Source organism: Protopterus annectens, chromosome 8.part0, assembly GCF_019279795.1.
Source record: "Protopterus annectens isolate FY-2018-M chromosome 8.part0, PAN1.0, whole genome shotgun sequence".
Taxonomy (NCBI): Eukaryota; Metazoa; Chordata; order Ceratodontiformes; family Protopteridae; genus Protopterus; species Protopterus annectens.
Window position 1 is genome coordinate 521,037,988 of NC_056741.1, and position 22,168 is coordinate 521,060,155.

Below are 22,168 nucleotides of genomic sequence, written 5' to 3' on the forward strand. Positions count from 1 at the left end.
AATAAGAACAGTTGACCACCATGGCCGAATAAAATATCTGTTTATTAAACAACAACCGTAAACTCTTTCAAGGCAAAGCTGCTTCTTCAGACCATAATGGTTTTCTATGACCCAAGTAAGCATAATTTGGACAAGTGGTTGGGAAATAAGAAATTTACCGCAAGACTGATCCATGTTCTCCTAAGGGATGCAGACAATGCTTACATACCCTACCTTTCAATAGGGACCCCGAATATACTGAAGGCAAAATGCAAACAAAAATGAAAATTATTTGTCAACTTGTGGAGGTTGTATCAACTAAGAATGTTCTTCTGTTTGATAACCAGCCATACTTATCAGTTGCAGGTGTGGCCATGGGAACTCCCATGGCAAACACGTATGGAAACTTGTTTTTGAATCAGTGAGAAAAATAATTTATTTATAGTAGTAGGAATAAGTTGAATGAAAATGTTTTACTGTATAAACGCTTTGTGGATAATTGTTTTTTGATCTGGAATGGATGTGAAAAAAGTCTTAATGAATATATTAGATATTTGAACAGCACAAGAGACTTTCTGAAATTTAAGATGACTTGCTCTGTTGAGAATATAACATATTTAGATGTAAGAATAGATAAGAATGCAACTACACTAGATACTACTGTTTATACAAAGGAGGTACACACACATCGATATGTGTACAGGAGAAGTATGCATGCATCGCACATATTTAATGGGATAGTAAGAGGTCAGTTTACTAGAGTTGGTAGATTCAACAGTAATGAGACAAAATGTAGGAAACAGATGGAATAAATGGCTCTGGAATTTCAGGAAAGAGGTTATAGTACAGTAACTACAGAGCGAATTTCTAATGAAGTTTTTAATAATTGGAATAATTTAGCTAGATCATTATTCCAAAAGAATCAAGTTCAGAATGCTATTATACATGAACAGAGTAAAAGAATTAGATAAGTAACAACCTATAACACAAGGACTAATGATGTAAACAACATAAGTAAAAACTGGAATATTTTAAGGGCAATACCTGATTTATAACAGTTGGAAGACAGACCCAGATTTACCTATAAGAATTGTAAAAGTCTAAAGAGAAGGTTATAGTATAAAGACTTTAAGTCAACTAGTAACGATCATGTAAAACTCATTACATCCAAGTGACGCCTCCAGGTGCATCTGCAATTAACTCCTACTGACGCCTCTAGGCGTCAAATGTTGCTTGTTCATATTTGCATCAATAATTCCAAAACCATGCTATATACAAGGTTTTAAAAGATGTCATCTTAAAGCTCACACAATGGCAAACTCAACTGCATTAATTTCTGACTCTGTCTAGTGCAGGTAAATAAATATTAACTGCTGCTTTATGATATTAATTTACATAGATATAATTTTCACATTTGTAAATATCTCAACAACCAAGTAAAACAGGCAGAACCCCTTAGCCTCACATAAAAGATCCCAGCTAGATGAATAAAATGCTGCTGACAGTATGTATGTAACTTGAGTTGCTGCTGAGATATTGTAAGTTGTTAGATTGGAAGCCAATCTGGTGGTCCCTGCCATAAACAAACTTTACAACAAAAGGAAGAGACTGTTGCAGAAAAGAGGAAAATCACAGGATGCAAAAAACTCCCTTACCAGCCTCAGTAAGAAACTGAGATCCCTCATAAAATCCTCCGAAGCTAGTTATGAAAATAAAATTGCCAAAGATTCCACAGACAACCACAAGGCATTCTATAACTATGTCAAGAATCTAAATGGCAATGCTCAGATCTGCTCTGAGCTAAAACAGAATGGCATTAGATATACTGATCCCAAGGATATTGCCAATATCCTGGCCGATGGATTCAGTGCCAAGTTCACCCCCTCTCACCCCCTAAATGGCCCATCTCAATACCAGAAGATTGCCAAATTCCGGTAATAACGGCCACACAGGTAAAAAACGCTCTCCAAAACTAAGAATACAGCATCCATGGGACCAGATGACATCCCAGGCTGTGTACTACATGAACTACAATATTAACTGGCACCTCACCTAAGTGTCATGTTTAATCATAGCCTCACCTCAGGTTTCATGCCCACTGAGTGGCGCAGAGCTACAGTTATCCCACTTCACAAGGTGGGAATCCACCTTGGATCATGGAAACTACCGTCCCAACAGTCTGACAAGCCTTATCTGCAAGGCCATGGAGCATATTATCATGGAACTTATAAACAAAGACATTGGCAACCTTCAAACACTGGACCCCACCCAGTTTGGGTTTGTGAAGGGTCGATCTTGTCTCCTGAACCTGATTGACTTCTTCGAATCAGTCTTCAGAGCCATGGACAAGGGTAAGGTGGTCCACACAGCCTATCTAGACCTTGCCAAGGCCTTTGACACTATCCCCCACTCTGGAATCATAGATAAAGTTACTAAGCTGGGCATTAATCCCTCCGTCACCCAGTGGGTTGCTAACTGGCTTACTGATAGAACCCACACTGTAAAAGTAGCCGACTCCAAATCCAGCTCCAGACAAGTGACAAGTGGAGTACCTCAGGGTTCAGTCCTGGGACCGCGATTGTTTGGCATCTACTTCTCTGAAGTACAGGCCAACAGTAAGGGACTCTGGCTAACAAAGTTCGCAGATGACTGCAAACTGGGAGCCATTATTGAATCCCCAAATGATGTGGATACTCTACAAAAGGGCCTTACAGAAAGAGATGATTGGTGTCAGAGCCATGGGCTCAAGCTCAATGCCAAGAAATGTATAGTTATCCCCTTTGGGAAAAAAACATGTATCTGTGAATTACCATATAGGTGACAGTACACTAAACACCAAAAGTGTGATAAGAGACTTAGGGACACAGGTAGACAGTGGTCTCACCTTTGATAACCACATCGCCACAACAGTCAGGAAATCCTTCTATGTGGCACACCTCATCACTAAGGGCTTTTCATCCAGAAAAAAGGAGGTCATTGTCCCACTGTACTCATCCCTCATTAGACCCATTATAGAATACAATGCCCAGTTTGGTATGTACCTCTTAAGACATCTGCAACAACTGAAAAGGCCGCAGAAATACCTCACTAAAAGAATCACAGGCCTAAAGCAGATGCCCTACGCTGACCACCTTAAAAAACTCCAGCTATACTCTGTCGCATATCGTCTACTCAGAGGCGATCTCTGCTTAACATACAAGGCCATGTCAAACCCAGAGCTGTTGGACATGCTACACTTAAAGAAATCCCAATCCCTCAGAGCCACATGCTCCAGGGATCTAAACCTTGTCATCACAATAAACAAAACATGCTGGAGGGATAGGTTCCTGACCCAGAGACTCCCCAGACTCTGGAATAGATTGCCCATACATGTTAAGCAGAGTGCCTCTTTGGCCCTCTTCAAAAGGAACCTTGACGATTGGATGGGAGAAAGGAAATTCACCCCAGGGATCACGTCAGTCACCCTGCTAGACAGGGGTCCAGGGAAGTAAATAGTGTGGGAAGAAATAGCCAGGGAATTGTTATGGTTAGGCTTGGATAGGCCCTAGGGCTGATAGCCTAGTACCGACCTATGAACCTATGAACCTATGAAATATTACAAATGTAATAGTTACTATGTCTACTGTGAGGTATAAAATTTAGTTTAAGACCTACAACTTAAAGAATACTACACTATAAAAATAGTTTGTGCTGAAGAGTTTGCTATATATACTTCTTTCATAACCTTTATGGTTCCAGACATATGAATATTTGTTTGAAATGTAAGGACATAATTTTATTCTGTCAAAAGGCTTAGGCTCCATCCATTGGAACTTACAGTGCAAACTCCCTGAGCTCCATTGGAGTGAATGAGTTAACAAACTTGGAACTTTTTCTTGTTTTAACTGTAGTTGCTGAAGCGATATTACTTCAAATAATGTATTTACACATCCAGTGACTAAAAAAGACTATACTCGGTATTGTTATGCCACATGTAGTGCCACACGTGGTATATCTTGCAACCTGTGTAAAATGTACTTGTATGTAGGAAAATGTAGTCAGAAATTAAAAGAACAAATAACTGAACATAAGTCAGATATACGCAGGAATATCCAGATGAATGCTTTGAGTAAACACATTTTGGATACTGACCAAAATCATGAATTCAAGTTTAGAGTAATTGATTTGGTGCATAAGCAGACTAGAGGTGATGAAATAAATATTATTTTGGAGAATAGAGAATACAACTCGATTATAAGATTCAAGACCTGGTTTGAATAGTGCTGCCAGTATTAAGCCTGTCCTGGTCAAGAAGCAGAAGAAATTACATTGATAGTTGTTTTAAAATGTATTAAGTTTATTAGAATAATATATGAAAATGTTTTACAGAGCAAATCTTTTTAGGATTGTATTACTGCGGTGGTGGTGCTGCGGTAGCGTTGTCGCCTCACAGTATGACGTTGTCCTGTTCGATTCTCAGCTAGAGCGTCTTCTGTGTGGAGACATGCGTGAATGGGCGTACCTTTGTTGAAGGTTGTGCATCAGAGCTGGCAACTTGGCATGTAAAAATCTACTGCCAATCATTAGCAGACCGGAGTTCCGCTGTGGTGACCCCTAACCGGGAAAAGATACAACAACAACAACATTTATAATAATTGTTTAATTAATTGATTGATGATTTTCTATAGGCTGGCTGTGAGCATGTGTTTTTTGAAATTCATATATATAAAGTGGATAGTTTGATTGCAATGTATTAGGACTGAGAAGGGTTTTTTTCTGGAAAGCTTTGCAATAAATATGATGTTTTTTTGGCATTCCTGAAGTTGGAGTTTTTCATTATTTTATATACAACTCATAGACAAGATACAAGTTTGGTCCTGGTGCTAAACATTAGTAAGTGGATATTTGTAACATTAACAACACATAAACTGGAGGGTTATCCATAAATGAGGGACCTGTATCACTTTTTCATTACAGGGGGGATTGCCTGAGGGGCACTTAACACTGAATACCATATTGTCTCCATGATCAGTGAGAAGGATGAATAGTTTCATGGAAAATTATATTTCTGTAAAGTTGAAAATAAGTCTCTGCCAGACAAGCAAGAGTGTTTTTTCATAACTAAGGTGGATTTGTTAGCAGTTTATCATTTGACCCAGTTTTCTGTAATCCAGATGGGAATCTCCTGTAACATTATAGACAGTGGTTACATCTACAGTGCAGACAGTGGGCCTTTGTAGTAGCAGTGTGTGTTTGATCAACTTTGACATGTCAAGAGCCATTATAAGCTGAGTGTATCATCCTCTGGAAAAAGGGGAAATACTAATTTTAAAAGGAAATTAACCTAAATAAATACATGATATTGTAAAAGATGGTTAAGACTGTCACCAGGTAAGCAACTATTTCTAAACACATTTTCTAATAAAGATAGAACTTCATGCAATTACATAGTTAAACTGAAGTGTTATATCATCTTAATTCAACATGAGTATACCTCTGAAAATGTTCTTTTTCCATGTAGTTAGACTGATTCAAAGCTTATAACAAAAAAGTGGCAGAGGTGAGACAAGGGTTATGGAGTACGAGCTGTCTAGTCCATCACTGACCTAATCAAATCTACCAGGTGCCAGCTTGCACCCAGCAGTGTAAACATTGGCTCTAGATGATGGTCGCTGTTGATATGACACCCCAACCCAATGTGAAAAATGGGAAAAAATGGGACTATGAATTGATGGATGGATCTAGTCACTGCAGTGAGAGGGACAAACTTGCTAGTCAGTTTTTACACAGTTTGTTGCAAATAAAAATGCATATCAACCAAAATGGTTCTTGTAAACCTACATTATCAATACTAAAGTAGAAAAGATGTCATTTTGAGACGTGTTCACATGACCATGTATTTCAATTATAGCCACATCCCTTGATTAACACAATGTAACATGGATTGCCAAGATAACTTGGCGGCACAGTGGTGCAGCGGTTAACGCTGCGCCCGCACCAGCAAGAGTTCTCTCCGGATCGATTCTCGGGTGCCTTCTGTGTGGTGTGGAGTTTTCTGTCTGTTGCATGGGTGCTTTTCCTCTCCCTTCCTCCTTTCTCCCCCACCTTCCACATTCCCAAAGACATGCATTGAGAGTTCTCGAAAAAAACCTCCTCTGTGGAAAGACACAAGTCCCGTCAACAAATGTTAAATAAATAAATAAATAAATAAAATAAAAATAACTAGTATTTCATTTATGCTTTGATTGAATAATGTATGAACCTATGAGCACATTATCCAGTGTAAGCTGATTGTAAAACACAAGGTCTGAATGTCCATTTGCCTTTGTCTGGACATGACAACCTTCTTAAACTGAATTAGTAACATGAGAAATCTGTTTTTGTGTCTTTATGTTCAGAGTTATAACAATGCACCTCTTGCAATGTAAAATGAAGAGATGTGAATCAGAACATAGTGCCTTCTTCGGAGCTAATTGAATGATCACTGTGAAAATACTTGACATGTTAATAAATCCAGAAAATAATGTTTGCTAATGCTGTTGGAGAACCTAAAAAATGAGTATTCATTCAGATGTGACTTACCAGGTAATACAGAGATGTATTGTTAATTACAACTTCCAGGACAATCTCAGTTATGTCTTTCAGAATGACAGTCATTCCATAGACCTGATTAACTGCATAGTTAGACATGAAGATGAAGTATGTCATAGGCCTAGTGGTGGAAGCTGTTTGCACCATGTAGTAAAGCAGTTCAAGTGCCTTTCTCTTTAGCTCCTATACAAAAGAATTGAAAGAAACATGGACAGCATAAAAATGCATTCCTAAGTTTGTATGTTTCGTTTATTTTGCATGTGGTATATTGTTCAACCAAATTACACAAATGTATATATATAAATATAGATTAAATATTTTCAGACTACTCTTGACAATAAAATGCCCCTATAAGTAACTGATTTTTTTTTTATTTAGTTTGCTTGCACAAGGGGTAAGCCAAGGTGAGTACTGCAGGCACTCCATCTGAATCAAACACTCCGCTTGTGTCAGCTCCATTTTTATATGAATACTTTAGTATTACAGAAGCAATAAGAATTCTTAGCAAGAGAATCTGAAGCAGTTACCCAGAAATCACAGCCAATTCAATGAATTATCTCAAACATTGAAAGCATTGGTTATTAACTAACAATAAAACAGCTGTACATTTCAAAACTCTATCATCAACCTGTCATTTTCAGTCTAGTAAAGCTTCCCCAGATTTACCAAAATAATGCTAACATGTGTCAATACCTCAAGGAATTTTACAATTACAATATAGGTTTGTATACATCAACTGTTCACAAGGCTTCCCCTGTCCATTAGGGACTTAGGTGCCAAACCAGGAGTAAATTTATGATTTCCCAACTACTGGTCCAAGTTACATTTGAAAAGGGCTATGCATGACCTTTGCTTGGCATGGATGGGAAACCTATTCCAGATAAGGGATTATCTTGGTGACACATAACAGTCCCTCCAACATGTCCATTGTATGTAGTAGATGAGGTTTAGGTGCTTAGATTAGGTATTTCTGATTCTATTTGTTTTGCAGATGTGCAACAGATTCACCAGTATGGGATCAGGGGATGCCTTGTAGGCCAGGCATAGACTGCTACTTAGCAGTCTGTAGGAGACTGATTACACAGATAGGGCTTTGAGAAGGTCTACAAAGGACTTGTTTGCTCCATGTATTCTTTTTGTGAGGAACCTCTGTTACAAGTGGCTGATTAGGTACATGCAAAAGGATGCATTGTACTCTTAAGTTTGTTCTGATGAGAGCCGAGTACAGTGGAACAATATTCTCCTTGGACCTGTATGCCATGCTCTTACTTATAAGTTGTGCAATATAGAGAGATTTTCTCACCATAGTAGACACACGGTGGTCAAAAGTCGGGTTACTTTAAACATACATTCCCATATCCTTGACTTTTGGGGGGGGTGTTATCAATGTGGTAATTTCCAGGGGTGGACATCTTTCCAAAGGGTACTATTACACATTTTTTACATTGAGTTTTAGTCCATAGCTCTGGCATCAGTTGTTTGCCTGCGCAGGTCCAGTTGAAGGGTATCTGTGTCGTTAGGGGATTTAATGACGATGCCTAGTTTGCAGTCATCTGTAGACATGTTGTAGTTGTCTGCAGATATGTTCAGCCAGAAGCCTTGACATTTGCCTTGACTTCAAAGAAGTAGATACCAAAAAGAAGAGGCCCCAGCACAGATCCCTGTGGGACTCGACTATTGACTGCCCTCTTTGTACAGAAGGATTCTCCTTTCCTAACTTCTTGTGTCTATCAGTGAGCCAGCTGGCTATCCATCAGGTGCCATAAGGGTTTATGCCTAATTTTGAAGCTTATCTGCAGTGCCTCAGTGTCAAAACCATGGCTAGATCAATGTAAGCAATTTGCAATGTTTTGCCCTCGTGTGTAGCTTTAAAGATGTTCTCAAAGAAGTCCACCAAGTTAAGCAGGTGTGACCTGGCTTTGACAAAACTGAACTGGGTAGGGTCCTGTGTCTATAGGTTTCCTGTGTCATTCTTTATCAGTTCCATAATAATTCTTTCCATGGTCTTGCATGTGATCCTAGTCAGACTTATGGGTCTGTAGTTCAATGGGTCCATGTGTAGAGAAATAATTGTTGCATTCCTCCATTTTTTTCACATGAATCCTATCTAAGCCGTGGTAAAATAGAGATTCTAGTGGGCCTGACAGGTCATGTTTCATGCTATTCAGGTGGCATCTTGGAATATTATGAGAGCCCATGAAAGCAATGATTTTGGCTTTAAAGAATGCAATGAGGACCTGTTCTTTAGTGATAGTAGGTAGAGAAAAAACAGAGGGTATATCCTGGGGGATGACTGGGGGTGATGGGGGATAGAATTGGAGCTAAATTTATTGTGTAGTAGATTTGCTTTATCCTCTGGCTCCATGTAGGTAGTTCAATTCAACATTAGTTCATAATATTGATGGGAAAAAAGGATGCCTTGTAGACTAGGCATAGAATATCACTCAGCAGATGCAACTGAAGAAAGCCTTATGGTTATCCCTTGATTGGGAGGTTATTTTTATCACAAATTTGGCTTTGGTGGACTTGAATAGTCCCTGAGTTACTTGTTTAGATTGATGAGGGAGGATTTATCTTACTAGGCAATGCCCTTTCTGTTTTTGGACATGACTTTCTTTCTTTTGATATGCAACCTATGTACAGTATACTGTTATACTATATTTGTTTTGGATAGGTACAGCTGTTTCTATGCTGTTGCTTACATGATTGCATGTGGTTTCTGTGAACAATCCTGCATAGGCAGCTGTGTTCTCAGGACTGGGGAGGGGGCTTGCAGTTTTGCTAGACTGTCACTTAGTAGGGGGTAATTAGCCCCAGAATAGTATTTAAATGTTACAAGGTAATCTGGGGTTCAGGGCTTATAATTTATTCCAAAGGAGACAACTATGTGGTGCAACCTAACTAATGATGACTATACAATAGGGAGAGTGCATCTTTCCCCAATGTTTGCGAGGGCAAGGTGAAGGATGTTTGTGCCAGCATAGTGACTAGCTGTTCAAGGGCATTTATGTTAAACAAAGTCCAGGAATCTCTGGGCCTGCATGTTTGAGGGTTCCTATCAGATAGTTGAACTTCTGGAAGTTCGAACCACATATAGTCGAGACCATAAGTTCGAATTTACAGAAGTTCGAGCATTTCAAAGGAAATCTCCGTAAGGGGAGGTTTCTATTTTTTTTTCAATGTGGTGTGATCTCAGAGTTGGTATATTTAAGTAGTGGGGGGTGCAGGGGGGCTTGACCCCCCCCCACTTACAACAGTTTATTTTGTTTTCTTTTTTTTTTGTTTGTTTTTTATCCATAGTCGAAGTTTTTTAACTTCGAACAGGATGGTTCAAACATTCCGTGTTCAAAGTTATTAAACGTTGACTGTGTAATATAGACCCCATGTTTGAGATTGTGTGATTCCCATTTAATATTGGGATAAATAAAGTTGTCCATGAATATTGTATTGGGCTGAATGAGGAGTGCCTCTAGTACATTGAAATACTTTGTATGGACTTTCTGTGTACGGAGGGGAACCCATAGCTTGCAAGGATGTAGTATGAGACTTTACTTATGGTAAACTAGATATGGAAAAGTTCACTTGTGTCATACTGTTTGACTAGCCTTGAGGAATGTTCGTATTTAATGTAAATTGCGATACCTTCATCTTAAACCCTACCTATGCTGTAGCTGGATGTGTGGAAGCCATCATACACTTGCACTGCCATGGTGCCCTCTGTGACTTTAAAACAAGTTTCAATAACTGCATAGATGTATCTATTCTTCATAATGAAGAGAGGTTGTAGGGAGTAGAGTAACAAAATCCTTAGATTATCCTGAGTTGGTTTAACTATGTCGGTAGGTGTATGAGGTTGGCACAGTCTAAAAAAGAGAAACAGGGGTGGACAAGGTTTTTGACAATATTCAAAAGACTAGAGGAGACAGGTGCAGACAATCCCTGGCAAAGCAGCATGGTCTGTCTACCATATCTTCGCAGGCAGAAAAGTATTGTACCCCCTTGGAATGACACCACAAACTATGCCAATTATTAAAGTCAGTTATCTTCTGTTAGTACTGTGGCATCATCCATGGAGAAGGTAGAATGCTGCTCAGTGCTAGGCTTGGGATGCATAGTCCAAAAGCTCTATCATGTCTCATTTCTTATAGTCCAGGGAGGTATGTCTCAGGTCATTTATACTCACATGGACTATGATTGAGCCATACTGGTACTTGTGGTCCAATGATTTAACTGCATGCATGATCTGGGAAATTCTGGCCCCTAAAGGTTGCTGACCATAACTCTCTCCTTGCTCAGTCTTGTGAGTGTGACATCTGTGTATCTCAATATAGGGTCCCCTATAACTGAAATATTGTGTTGTGTGGTGCTTCACCTTATGGGCTTCAAGTTGTGACACCATGTGATAACACTGTATGTGTCTTGCTGCTTGTTGTCTTATCAGTGTGCTCTATAAATTGCTGAGGATTCTTGTTTTGTGTGTGGCATCTAGGAGGCCTTTGAGGTTGTGGATGATTACATTTAAGAGCCTGAGAATATGTGACTGTGTGTGTCTGGCCCATATTTTGAGTAGTGGGTGAAGTTTGTGTGCTACTGCCAACCTGTTTGATGTAGGTAAGTGAGAATTTTGCCTCCAGAGACATTGTGTAACTACAACTCTCACATTTGTATTTATTTAGTTATTTATTTGACATTTGTTTACCTGGGAAGTGTAAATAAGATAGTATCCCATTTTCTGCAGAGGCCCAAGGACAAAAGCTCTGTAATAAGTATCATTTTGCTTTAGAATTAGTTTTCTGTCAGTAAGCGTGATGCAACTGTTACTGTATCAGGACGCCGAAATCCACCAAGCTGGTTGCAAAGATGGTAGAAAAGTACAAATCCATGGTTACACATCCTTAATTGGCTCTTTTTTAGTACATGAAAATAAGGATAATGGTTTGAAATGTTAGGACCCGCTAGACCAACTTCCAAAATATGGAGACTGAAAGGCTGAAAGAACAGATTTATATATACTAAGTCCGAGATGCCATTTCTTGGAATATTTCCTTTTCTCCAAGGTATGGCAATCTCGGAGTTAGTATATATATGTTCAGGAGATGTAGGGGGTACAGGGGAGCTTGCTCCCCTGCAAACAGAAGTTTTAAGGAGAAGAATAATCTTCAAGATCCGTTCTTCTCCTGTGTTTTCAGTCTTTTTATCAGAATGTCAGCACTTGGTACTTCAAGTGCCAACATTTCAATAGTGAGCCAAAAATAAGTACTCTATTCACCCAGCATTTTGGGCACTGCACTGACATGCTCCCTGCTAGTTATATGTACTAATTCTGAGATTGCACACCCATGAAGAAAGGGAAACAGGTGGCACTATGTAATACTGTTTCCTTACTCCTGCATGACTCATCCTGTTAAGTATAAAAAGATGTTGCTCAGCAACTAATTCTTATGATTGCTAACTGAACTTAACATGCATTACCTTAGATGACCGGGACCTTATTACCGAAGACTCAATGATCGGTCCTATGACAATGTGTCCTGCTCCCATACAAAATTTTAAAGCAAAGCATTAGCAATCTTGACATAAAAAATACCCAGGTTAAAATCAGTTTTGATCTTTCGAGGCAATTATCCTGCGCTAGTATGTAAATCACTATCATCAGCAAAGTAGCTTGATTTAGATATAAATTTCATGATAGAATTATAAGTAACCTATAATATCTTCATTAATGTTTGACTAGAAACAGTATAGATAACAAAACAATATCCTATTTTGAGTAATTACAGGGATTTGTTATTAATATTCTATCCTGAGCCATAAAAAATGGACACTTCCACTGGAGTTTCTATTTTCATTTTAGACTTCTTTTCCTCCTGGAACTATAGGCATTTAATTCAGGACTTTATAAAAATAAAGTGCTTTAATGATGGGAGTACCAACATTTTAAAAAAAACTGCAAAATTATTTCAAAAAGGGCAATATGGAAAGTAATTTATGGTTTGACTGTCCAGTGTTGCAGGAAGTGAGGAAATATGTGAAGTGGAGAGGAAGACTAAAGGCATTATTATAGACAATTTTGAAGTGAATGAAAAATAATGAAAATGCTGGAGTAGAAAATGAAAATGCATGGCAATGAGGAAACTGTGGGGGACAGTGGAACAGATGAAGAAGGAGGTGATATGCTTACTGTTAGAGATAAGTGACAGGGAATGGGGTTCAGCTGGAGGAAGATGAAGCCAACTCCACTGCAAATGATGAGGAAAAGGAAGGTGCAAACTGGATAAAGAAAACAATAAAAAATGGAAAGGAATAAAATATAAACATAATATATGTGAATGTTAATAGCAGCAAAATGAAGTAAGGAGATTAGTGGTGCAACAGTGGTGTCTGTTCAGAAGGTTTAAGGTTTTTAGAAACTGAAAAGAAGGAACAATTGAGAAGACTATGGGAAGACAAATAGTGTGGACTTTTGGAAAGTATGCCTGTTTGGCTACAGCAATTATGATAAAAAATAAAGATATGAAAGTGTTTAATGTTATGGTGATAACACCAAAAAGAATGGTCATTAGTATCATAAGAATAAATAGTAAACCATGTCGGATAATTATGATGTCATGCATATATGGCAGTGAGAGAGAGTTAAAAATTTAAAGAGATGAAGACGTTTGTAATGGTGAATATGGACACTGCATTTACAGGAGGCTTGAACTCTGAATCTAAGTAAAGAGTGGAAAAATAGTGCAGGATATTAGTTACTGGGGACTAACACAGTTAAAGGATACATAAAAATAAATAAATAATAAATTAATCAGTAAATAAATAAATGTATACATATTAAAGAATGCATAATACTCACCTTCTTTACACAAGAATTATGGACAAATTCAAAAACAGCAAGGGATAAAGGTCCAAAATCAGGGACGATTTTAAAATACTACTCCAATTCATTTAGGAAGTTAAAAGAGCAACATGTTTTGTATCAATATGGATTTTCAGAAGAATAAGAGGTATGAAGCTTCAATGTTTGGCATTATTGAATGATTGCAATATTCAGTGATTTACCAGAAAATCAAAAATGTTATGAAGGACAAGGTGAAAATATACAACAAAATTAGGAACAGCTGAGCATTATATGTAAGGAAATGATGAAACACGGGACGTCACATTACAACTATTATAAGTGGAAAAAGCGTTCTCTAATACTGGACCAGCTATCTAGAACAGATTCCTAATTGGAATCACATCTTTAGATATACTGACTATTATTTTAAAAACAATAACAAAGGAAAACACTTTTACCTGTTTTATAGACAATGACTAATTTGCCATTAAGCTCACCATTAAGCAAGCCATTAAGTAAGCAATCCAACATGAACAGCAAAAATTGTATTTTGTATATATCTTGTAAATTCCATGTTTTTTTGTAATTTTGATATTCTGAAGTTTTAGTTAATGCTGAATTACATGAAAATTGTATATAATTTACTCATGGTTAAGTTGTATATTGTGCCTTTATGTTTTCTGCTCGATGAACCCAAGTTGTGGCTGAAAAAAAGTCAACCAACCACCTCAACTTCCTCGTCAACAAAAAGAAATAACTAAACTATAAAAGAATAATAAAGGAATATGAAGACAGGTTATGAAGAGGTGAATATGAAGTTTATGAAGGAAAGATAATATGAGAAATACAGAGGAAAATTATTAAAAATGCTGTTTTAGACAAGTGCTTTTGTCTACGAAAAAAAATTGGGTTACACTTTCTGGAAAAAATAAAATACAAACGGTGGAAAATGGGCAGCTTAAATGATGTCACAGACAAGAAAATATAATGAAAATAGTAACAGTTTGTGTTAAGAATATGTATACAAAAGGGACAGAACGAGAGGAGAGAGTGTGGAATGTAAAGCAGTTTAAGGAGGGAAAAGATACGGTGATTAGAAAGTGAGGCAAACAATGAAGGACTAGATGGTGTATTGAAAGAAGTTAATGAAAGGAGTATTCCAGGACCAGGTGGGCTGGAGATGATACAACAGGGAACAGATTTTATAAAATATCTATGAACATTCTATACAAAGAAAATTAGTAAAGTAACAACAAAGGTAATGTTTCAGGGAATGTGGAGAATAAAGGGAAAGTGAACAAAAGATCTATTAAATGTTACGAAAAAAGTGAGAATAAGGAAAGCTGGTAAGGTTGTGGCTTATGATGCTATGAAGGCATTTATTATTGTGCATAGCAGTATGTGGAATATATTAAAAGGGCATGGAGTATGTGACAAAGGAAGAGAGGGGTCTGAATGGAAAGATGATAAGTCAGCAAGCAAAGGAGAGTAATATTGCTGAAATTGAATTCATCCTCAAGTCTTGGTGAGTGCATTTGTGAGGTAGACCTGTTTTTCACAATAATCTCACCAAGACTGCAATGGTATATAGACTGTATTTTGTATAGCATATATCATATACAGAAGTAGGTCAAAAATTAAAAAGATAGCTGGGTGTAGAAGACCCAAGATAAAAAATGTGCCCAATCCTGGTAGGTGCACTGGTCCCAGGACTGGAAAAAATAACAGTGTAGAATCCTCAAAATACAGAAACATTCCTACAATGACAACAGGACAGGCCTAGGGGAGGACCCCCCCCCCCCATTGTAGATGGAAGTAGCAGTCCACAAAAACCACGAAAACTGATAGGCAAAAGAAGAGCAATAAAGACGATAGAGCAGACTATTGAGGATAAGAAAGAAATTATGTATTGTTACTGTTATGCAGAAAGCCCATAATTTCCAGACACAAGGTATGCAAAAAGATTAAGACTTAAAGAAATGAGAAGAAAGAAAAATACTTCCACAAGAAAAAAACTGTCAGAAGCTTCAAATAAAAAAATGTGTTCATTAATACAACAGATTTCTGAAAAACATTATATAGACCAAGGAACTTTGATCTATTTGGAAAAAGAAGCTTCTGAGGAAGTGTAAAAATATAAACAACAAAACTTAGAGATTTTTGAAAAGTATAAAAAGAAATATGGACATGGGAAAGAAAGAGAGATTTGAAATGGTGGAGTATTTATGCAAAGCTAAAAGCCAAATAAATTACTGCAAAAAAGGCAGACCCAAAGATATTCAAAGAGAAATATAGGCAAAGGCATCCAGATATGGATATTTTCACAATAAAAAATAATATCACAAAGAGGGAATTTAGAAAAGAAGATTAGTAAAGTAGAAGTTAAAAACAGAAGTTGAAGTTATGGAATGCCTGTGAAGTGAAGGATTTGATATAGAAGGTCCAACACAGGTTACATCACAGCATGATGGAATGAGTCTCCAAAGTAAGGAGATACAAGAATATCAGGAGACATCTGAAGAAGAAATATGAACATGGGAAAGAAAAAAAGAGATTAATATGGTGTAATATTTATGCAAAGGAGAAAGCAAAACTAATCAATATAAAAAGAACAGCACCAAAGATATTTGAAGAGAAATACAGGCAAAAGAATATGGACATGGACACAATTTACAATACAAAAATTAAGAAGACAAAGAGGTAAGGTAGAAAAGAAGATTAGTAATGGAGAAGTTAAAGAAATAGAAACTAAGATTATGGAGTATCTGCGGAGTGAAGGATTCAGTGTAGAAAATCTAACTCAGAAAACACCACAGCAGGTTAGAGCAATAGACATCAAAATTAAGGAGAAACTAGTGGAATGGGAAGCAACTGGTCAGTTACCATATGAAGATATTCTAGAGCCTTCCACAGAAAACCAATACAAATGTTCACTTGAAGCTGAACAGCAAGGGAAGGAACAGGAACCTGAAAACTCTGACGCAGTCAGTGTTGAGGAGTGATAGACCAGTGAGTTCCCATATGACAGAGCAACGGATGACATAGAATGAAAGCAAAGAGAATGTGCCATAGGAAGATGCTATAGAACTTTCTATAGAATGCCTGCAGGAAATGGATAACAAAAATGTGCCCTCAGTTCGGAAGAAAATGAGCTAAGAGAAGAGTTGCTTGATTTAATAGAGATAGATAGACATATTAAGATCATTGAAAGAAATAGACTGCAGAAGATCAATAAAACCCCAAAAGTTAGAAGTCTGATAAAACAAATGAATACAGTAATTAAGACTGTCCATAGAGCTCCATGTGATATAACAGAAGTAAACAGGATATATTACTGTGCAGCTAAATTAATAACTATAAAGCTCTACTACAAGAACACATGGTAGTGAGGGAAAGGAGGGGGAGAAATCACATACCATCATGGAAGTATTGAGTAGAGAAAACTATAAAGCAATTAAGACAATAAGTGTCACTGTTAGAAGAGTATAGAAGAGGGAACAGATCAACACATATACTCACAAAGATGGACATGATAAAACCAATGTGCAGTATTATAAAGGATCAGGATTTATCATGTACTATCAGAAATAATAAACCAAAAATCTCAGCACAGGCAGAAAAACTTAAAAGATACACAGATAAATATAAAGGAAAAGTGCAAAATAAGCACTTTATTGATGACCCCCAAAAAGTTTTATAGAGAATTGAGAAACAAGGCAAAAGGAATTGAAAGGCCACCAAAAAAGAAGAAATAGATACATTTTGGAGAAGTATTTATGAAGATCCTGTGGAAAATAAAAAAAATGCTAAATGGATAGAAGAAGTAAAAGAAAGAATAAGAAGTTGAAAGGTACAGGATATGAAAATGGATGAAGTAACAGCCAGAGAGACTGAAACAAAGTTAAGAAAAGCCTCTGACTGGAAACACTCAGGCCCAGATGCAGCACCTAACTTCTGGTTAAAAGTACTAACATCTTTACACAAAGATTTAGCCATGAGTAAAAACTAGCTATATGTACACTCTGAGCACACACCAACCTATTTTACAGCAGGAAATAATGATCCAACTGGAGTGAACCAGCAAGCTACTCTACAAATTATAGACCAATAAATTGCCTTCTGACTATGTATAACTAAACAATGGAAATGATGCAGACAGAGTTTATAGTCATTTAGAAGAAAGCTCAATTATCGCAGTAGAACAAAAGGGCAATAAAAGAAAATCATATGGAACAAAGGATCATTTGTTGTTAAATAAAGTCATAGTGGAAAACTGTAAAAAGGGAAAGAATCTAAGTATGGCATGGACATTACTACTAAAAAGCATTTGATAGTATCCCACATTCATGGAGAAAAGAGTGCTTAAAAATGTGTAAGATACACCCTACACTGATAATAAATTACATTACAGCGACTATGAAACAGTGGCAAACCATTCTGCAGCTAAGCCACGATAAAGGGCAAATAATTATTCCAGGGATAAAAATCCAAAGGGGGATATTCCAGAGGGACTCTCTGTCACCATTGCCCATTTGCCTTGCCCTTAACCCATTAAGCTGGTTGCTAAAGAGATTAGGTCATGGCTATAATTTGGCTCCCAGAAAGCAACAAAGTGTAAAGACTTCTCATCTTCTCTTTGTCAATGATTTAAAACTGTATAACTCATCAGATGAGGAGCTGAAAGCACAACTGCAAGTAGGCAACACTTTTTCAGAGGATATAAAAATGTCATTTGGTCTTGATAAATGTGCAAAAGCAACCTTTAAAGCAGGAAAGCTGCAGCACCAAGAAAACATCAGTTTGGGCCAAGAATGTGATCTAAAAGAACTTGAGCAAGAATGGATATATAGATATTTAGGAATTGATAAAGGATCAACAATAAAGCATGAACAAATGTGAATAGATATTGGTAAGAAATACTATAGAAGACTTAATTAATGTGAAAACTGCATTGACATCTAGGAAAAAAATTCAAGCTATAAACCAATTTGCTCTTCACATCCTAACTTACAGTTTTGGAGCGAATGACTGGCCCCAAAAGTTTTAAGATAGATTAGACAGGAAGGCAAAAAGAATGCTTTATGCTCATCAAATGATTTATAAAAATCAGTGCATACCAAGATTATCTATTCCTCATTCTGAAGGAGGTATGGGCCTCCTTGAAATTGATTACATATTTAGATCTGCAATCATGGGACTGCAAACATATCTGCCAAGCTCACAGGACCCAAACATAGTGAAAGTTTTGAAACATGAGGAGAATAAATCTAAGATGACTTCCCTTCTAAGTTTAGCAGAAGCATATTAGCATCAAGTTGGAATGGAAACTGAGCCAGAAGTAGATAAAAATCAGGCAGCAATTGAATGTGCCAAACAACAAAAGAAAGAATATAAGGTGAAGGATCAGATGAGAAGGCAAGAAAAGTGGAAAATGCATAAATATAGTTGCAAGTATAGAAAACTCCTGGAAGAACCATATGTTGATCGGGATCAGATGCAGGAATGGTTAAGGAGTGGTGATCAAACCAAAAGATGGAAGGTTAATACTGGCTGCCCAAGATAGTGGGTTATGTACAAATTGGTTTGCAAAGACTATTGAACATGTGGGAATAACAGACAAATTTAAGTTTTGTAAAACAGAATTGAAAACAGTTGCACACCTTGTTGCTGGTTGTGATATACTAATGTCAGAAGGACTGTATACTGAAAGGCATAATGATGTGGCAAGACTGTTGCATTGGAAATTGTGCAAAGATTATAATAGTGAAGTAGCTGAAAAACAGGAAAGATGAGCCACAAAGTATCATAGAAAATGATGAAGTCTACATTACATGGGATCAGCCATTAACAACAGTTCAAAAGACATATGTGTGAAAACCAGATATAGTGGTCCATGAAAAGAAGGTAAAAGTAGCATTGATCATTGAAATCGTTACACCCAGTGATTACAGTGTCTTCTGTACAGAGAGACACAAAGTCATAAAATATCGGGATATGCAGGCAAAAATGAGAGCAATGTGGACTAATGATACTCAGACAGTTCTAATAGCAGCAGGAAAAAGATTCAAACAGCAACACAACAGCTTACATAGCAAACCAAAATTGTATCCAAAGGCACAGGATCCGAGGCTAAAGTTGAAAACACAATTTTTAATAAAGCACGATACACCAATAAATCCAAGCGCTTTCACCCAGCTCCTGCCAGGCTTTTTCAAGGAATGAATACAAACCATAGTGTCCTTTCATATTAATATAGTCAGTTGATTAATCACATGACTAGTAAATTGCATTCAATTAAATAAAAATAAATTCAAATATATGTGTTTACGTATTTAAATGTAAAAATGTCAAAGTGCCTTCAGTGCAGAAACAAACATAAATAAACAGTTTTAAATGTTATAACAGGCATAAGTTAAAACCAATATTATAAAATCAAATAATTAGTGTAAAGAATATGTAAATTTGTAAACACCATAAGGCTCATTCAAAGCTTTGCTTTCCTGAGCTTCAAAACACATCCTATGTTGATGCTATCATTTAACCCAGGAGAACTAGTGGCATCTAATCTCAACTGCCAAAAAAGTTCACAAAACTCTAAACGAGTCTCCCAACTTCCCCCTCTTACCTCTGGGGTGATTTGTTCTAGCACCATAAATTTTAAGTTCATTTTTACACATTTTTGAGAGTGTTTAAAGAATGCATTAGACTCCTTACTTCTAGAAATATCATAGAAGTGTTTGTACAACCTTTTCCTTAAAGTTCTCTCTGTTTTCCCAACATAAAAACTCAAACAATAGGTGCACACACCCAAATATACCCAAATATACCACCCCTTTAGTTCCACAATTATAACGTTTATCAGTTTATCAGTTTTCACTGTAAAATTCCTGTGTGGTAAATAGAAGGTGTTGTGGTTTAACATAGCAAAACATTGGTTGTAACTGCCACATTTGTATGTACCCCACTTCATTTTGTTACTAATATTACATTTTTCCTTTTTTTAAAAAAGTTCCTTTAAATTAATACCCCTCTTTCTAATAAAGCGTGGCTGGCTTGAAAATAAATGTTTCATTTCTTCATTAACCCCCAAAATGGACCAGTATTTAAGAATAATAGATTCCACCTTTTGAAAAAAAGGAGAAATGTAATATTAGTAACAAAATGAAGTGGGGTACACACAAATGTGGCAATTGCAACCAATGTTTTGCTATGTTAAACCACAACACCTTCTATTTACCACACAGGAATTTTTTGAAGAAAAAAAATAAAAACATTATAATTGTGGAAACCAAAGGGTATATATGGGGGGTGTGCCTATTTTTGAGTTTTTATTTTTGTTGGGAAACAGAGAGAACTTTAGGGAAAAGGTGTGTAACACCTCAAAATGTGTAAAAAATGAACTTAAATTTATGGTGCTAGACAAATCATCACCCCAGAGGGGAAGGGGGGTTGGGAGTTTAGAGTTTTAACTTATGCCTGTTATAACATTTAAAACTGTTAATTTATTTTATTTGTTTTCTGCACTGAAGGCACTTTGACATTTTTTTATTTAAACACGTAAACACTTATATATATTTTTGAATTTTTATTTAATTGAATGCAATTTTACTTAATCATATTAATCCATTCCTTGAAAAAGCCTGGCAGGAGCTGGGTGAAAGAGCTTGGATTTTTGGGTGTATCGTGTTATTAAAAAAAATTGTGTTTTCTTTAGTACACTGAATGTTTTTCAAGTGTCATATGATTAAAAACATATTTAATGTAGTCTTTGTTCTAATTAAGCTAGGTTATATCAGGGGTATATATATATATATATATATATATATATATATATATATATATATATATATATATATATCCAACGAAAAAGGAAAAACAGCTTTTGGAAATTGCTTAGTAGAATCTAAGGGTACATGTTAAACTCTGTTAAGTGGAAAATTATACTTGAGCATTTTTTTGCTGGGTAAGGTTTAATAAACCCAGGAGTATGTTTGATATTTCTACAATTATTTTGGTTATAAGATACAGCAGGAAGAGAAAGTCATCTTAGGGAATGTGTTATGGAAAATATTAGTATATCTGGACAGAAGTGAAAACTATTAAAAGAAAAAATAAGTATAACAGAAGTGAGATAGATGAGCATGTGAGTAAAATCAGACTGCAAAGAAGAGAGGAAGTGACAGGGAATTATAAAAGAAGAAATAGTATAAAATGATAAAGTTAAGTTAAAAGTTAAGTTAAATGGAAAGAAAAGTGATAAAAGAAAGACTAAAATTGTAAAAAAAATACTTGGGAGGCTGTATATTTTTGTTAGAAACTGTTAAGTACATTATCTGTTAGATGGCAGATGGAGTACAAACAGCAGGATAAAGGAATATATAAGATGGGCATATATTAATAGACTGAGGGAGACTTCAAATATTTTGAAAAGGTCCATGGCAGAATATCAGTATGACTGTTTTAAGAAAATCGATTTTAGGATGATACTCACGCAACATAATTTATAAATAAATGCAATAGTATTTTGCGGTACTGGTTAATGCCATGAATTATTCTAAGTGATGGTGTTATATTGTGCCTTTCAGTGTAGTGCCATGTTTTGATAATTTGTTTAATACAGCTGTATATGTACACTGCATTACTGTGGTTCTCTATCAGTATACTTTCTGCTACAACTACTTTGAGCTTACATGCATACACTTTTTTACCATCACTCTGCTCTCATATTTCCCTCGTATTCTCTTGCTATAACTTACCGTGGTCATTACACCATTGCTTTTTTGT

General features: G+C 36.4%; 1 protein-coding gene across 2 annotated transcripts in view; it reads right to left on the minus strand.

Moving 5' to 3' along the window:
* The window catches only part of LOC122808904, a 1,046,088-nt gene that overhangs the window by 291,753 nt on the left and 732,167 nt on the right, over positions 1 to 22,168 (minus strand). For both annotated transcript variants that reach the window (XM_044080021.1, XM_044080020.1), the window contains exon 7: positions 6,541 to 6,732. In XM_044080021.1, the coding sequence (XP_043935956.1) occupies positions 6,541 to 6,732 (192 nt within the window). The remainder of the gene's footprint in view (positions 1 to 6,540; positions 6,733 to 22,168) is intronic.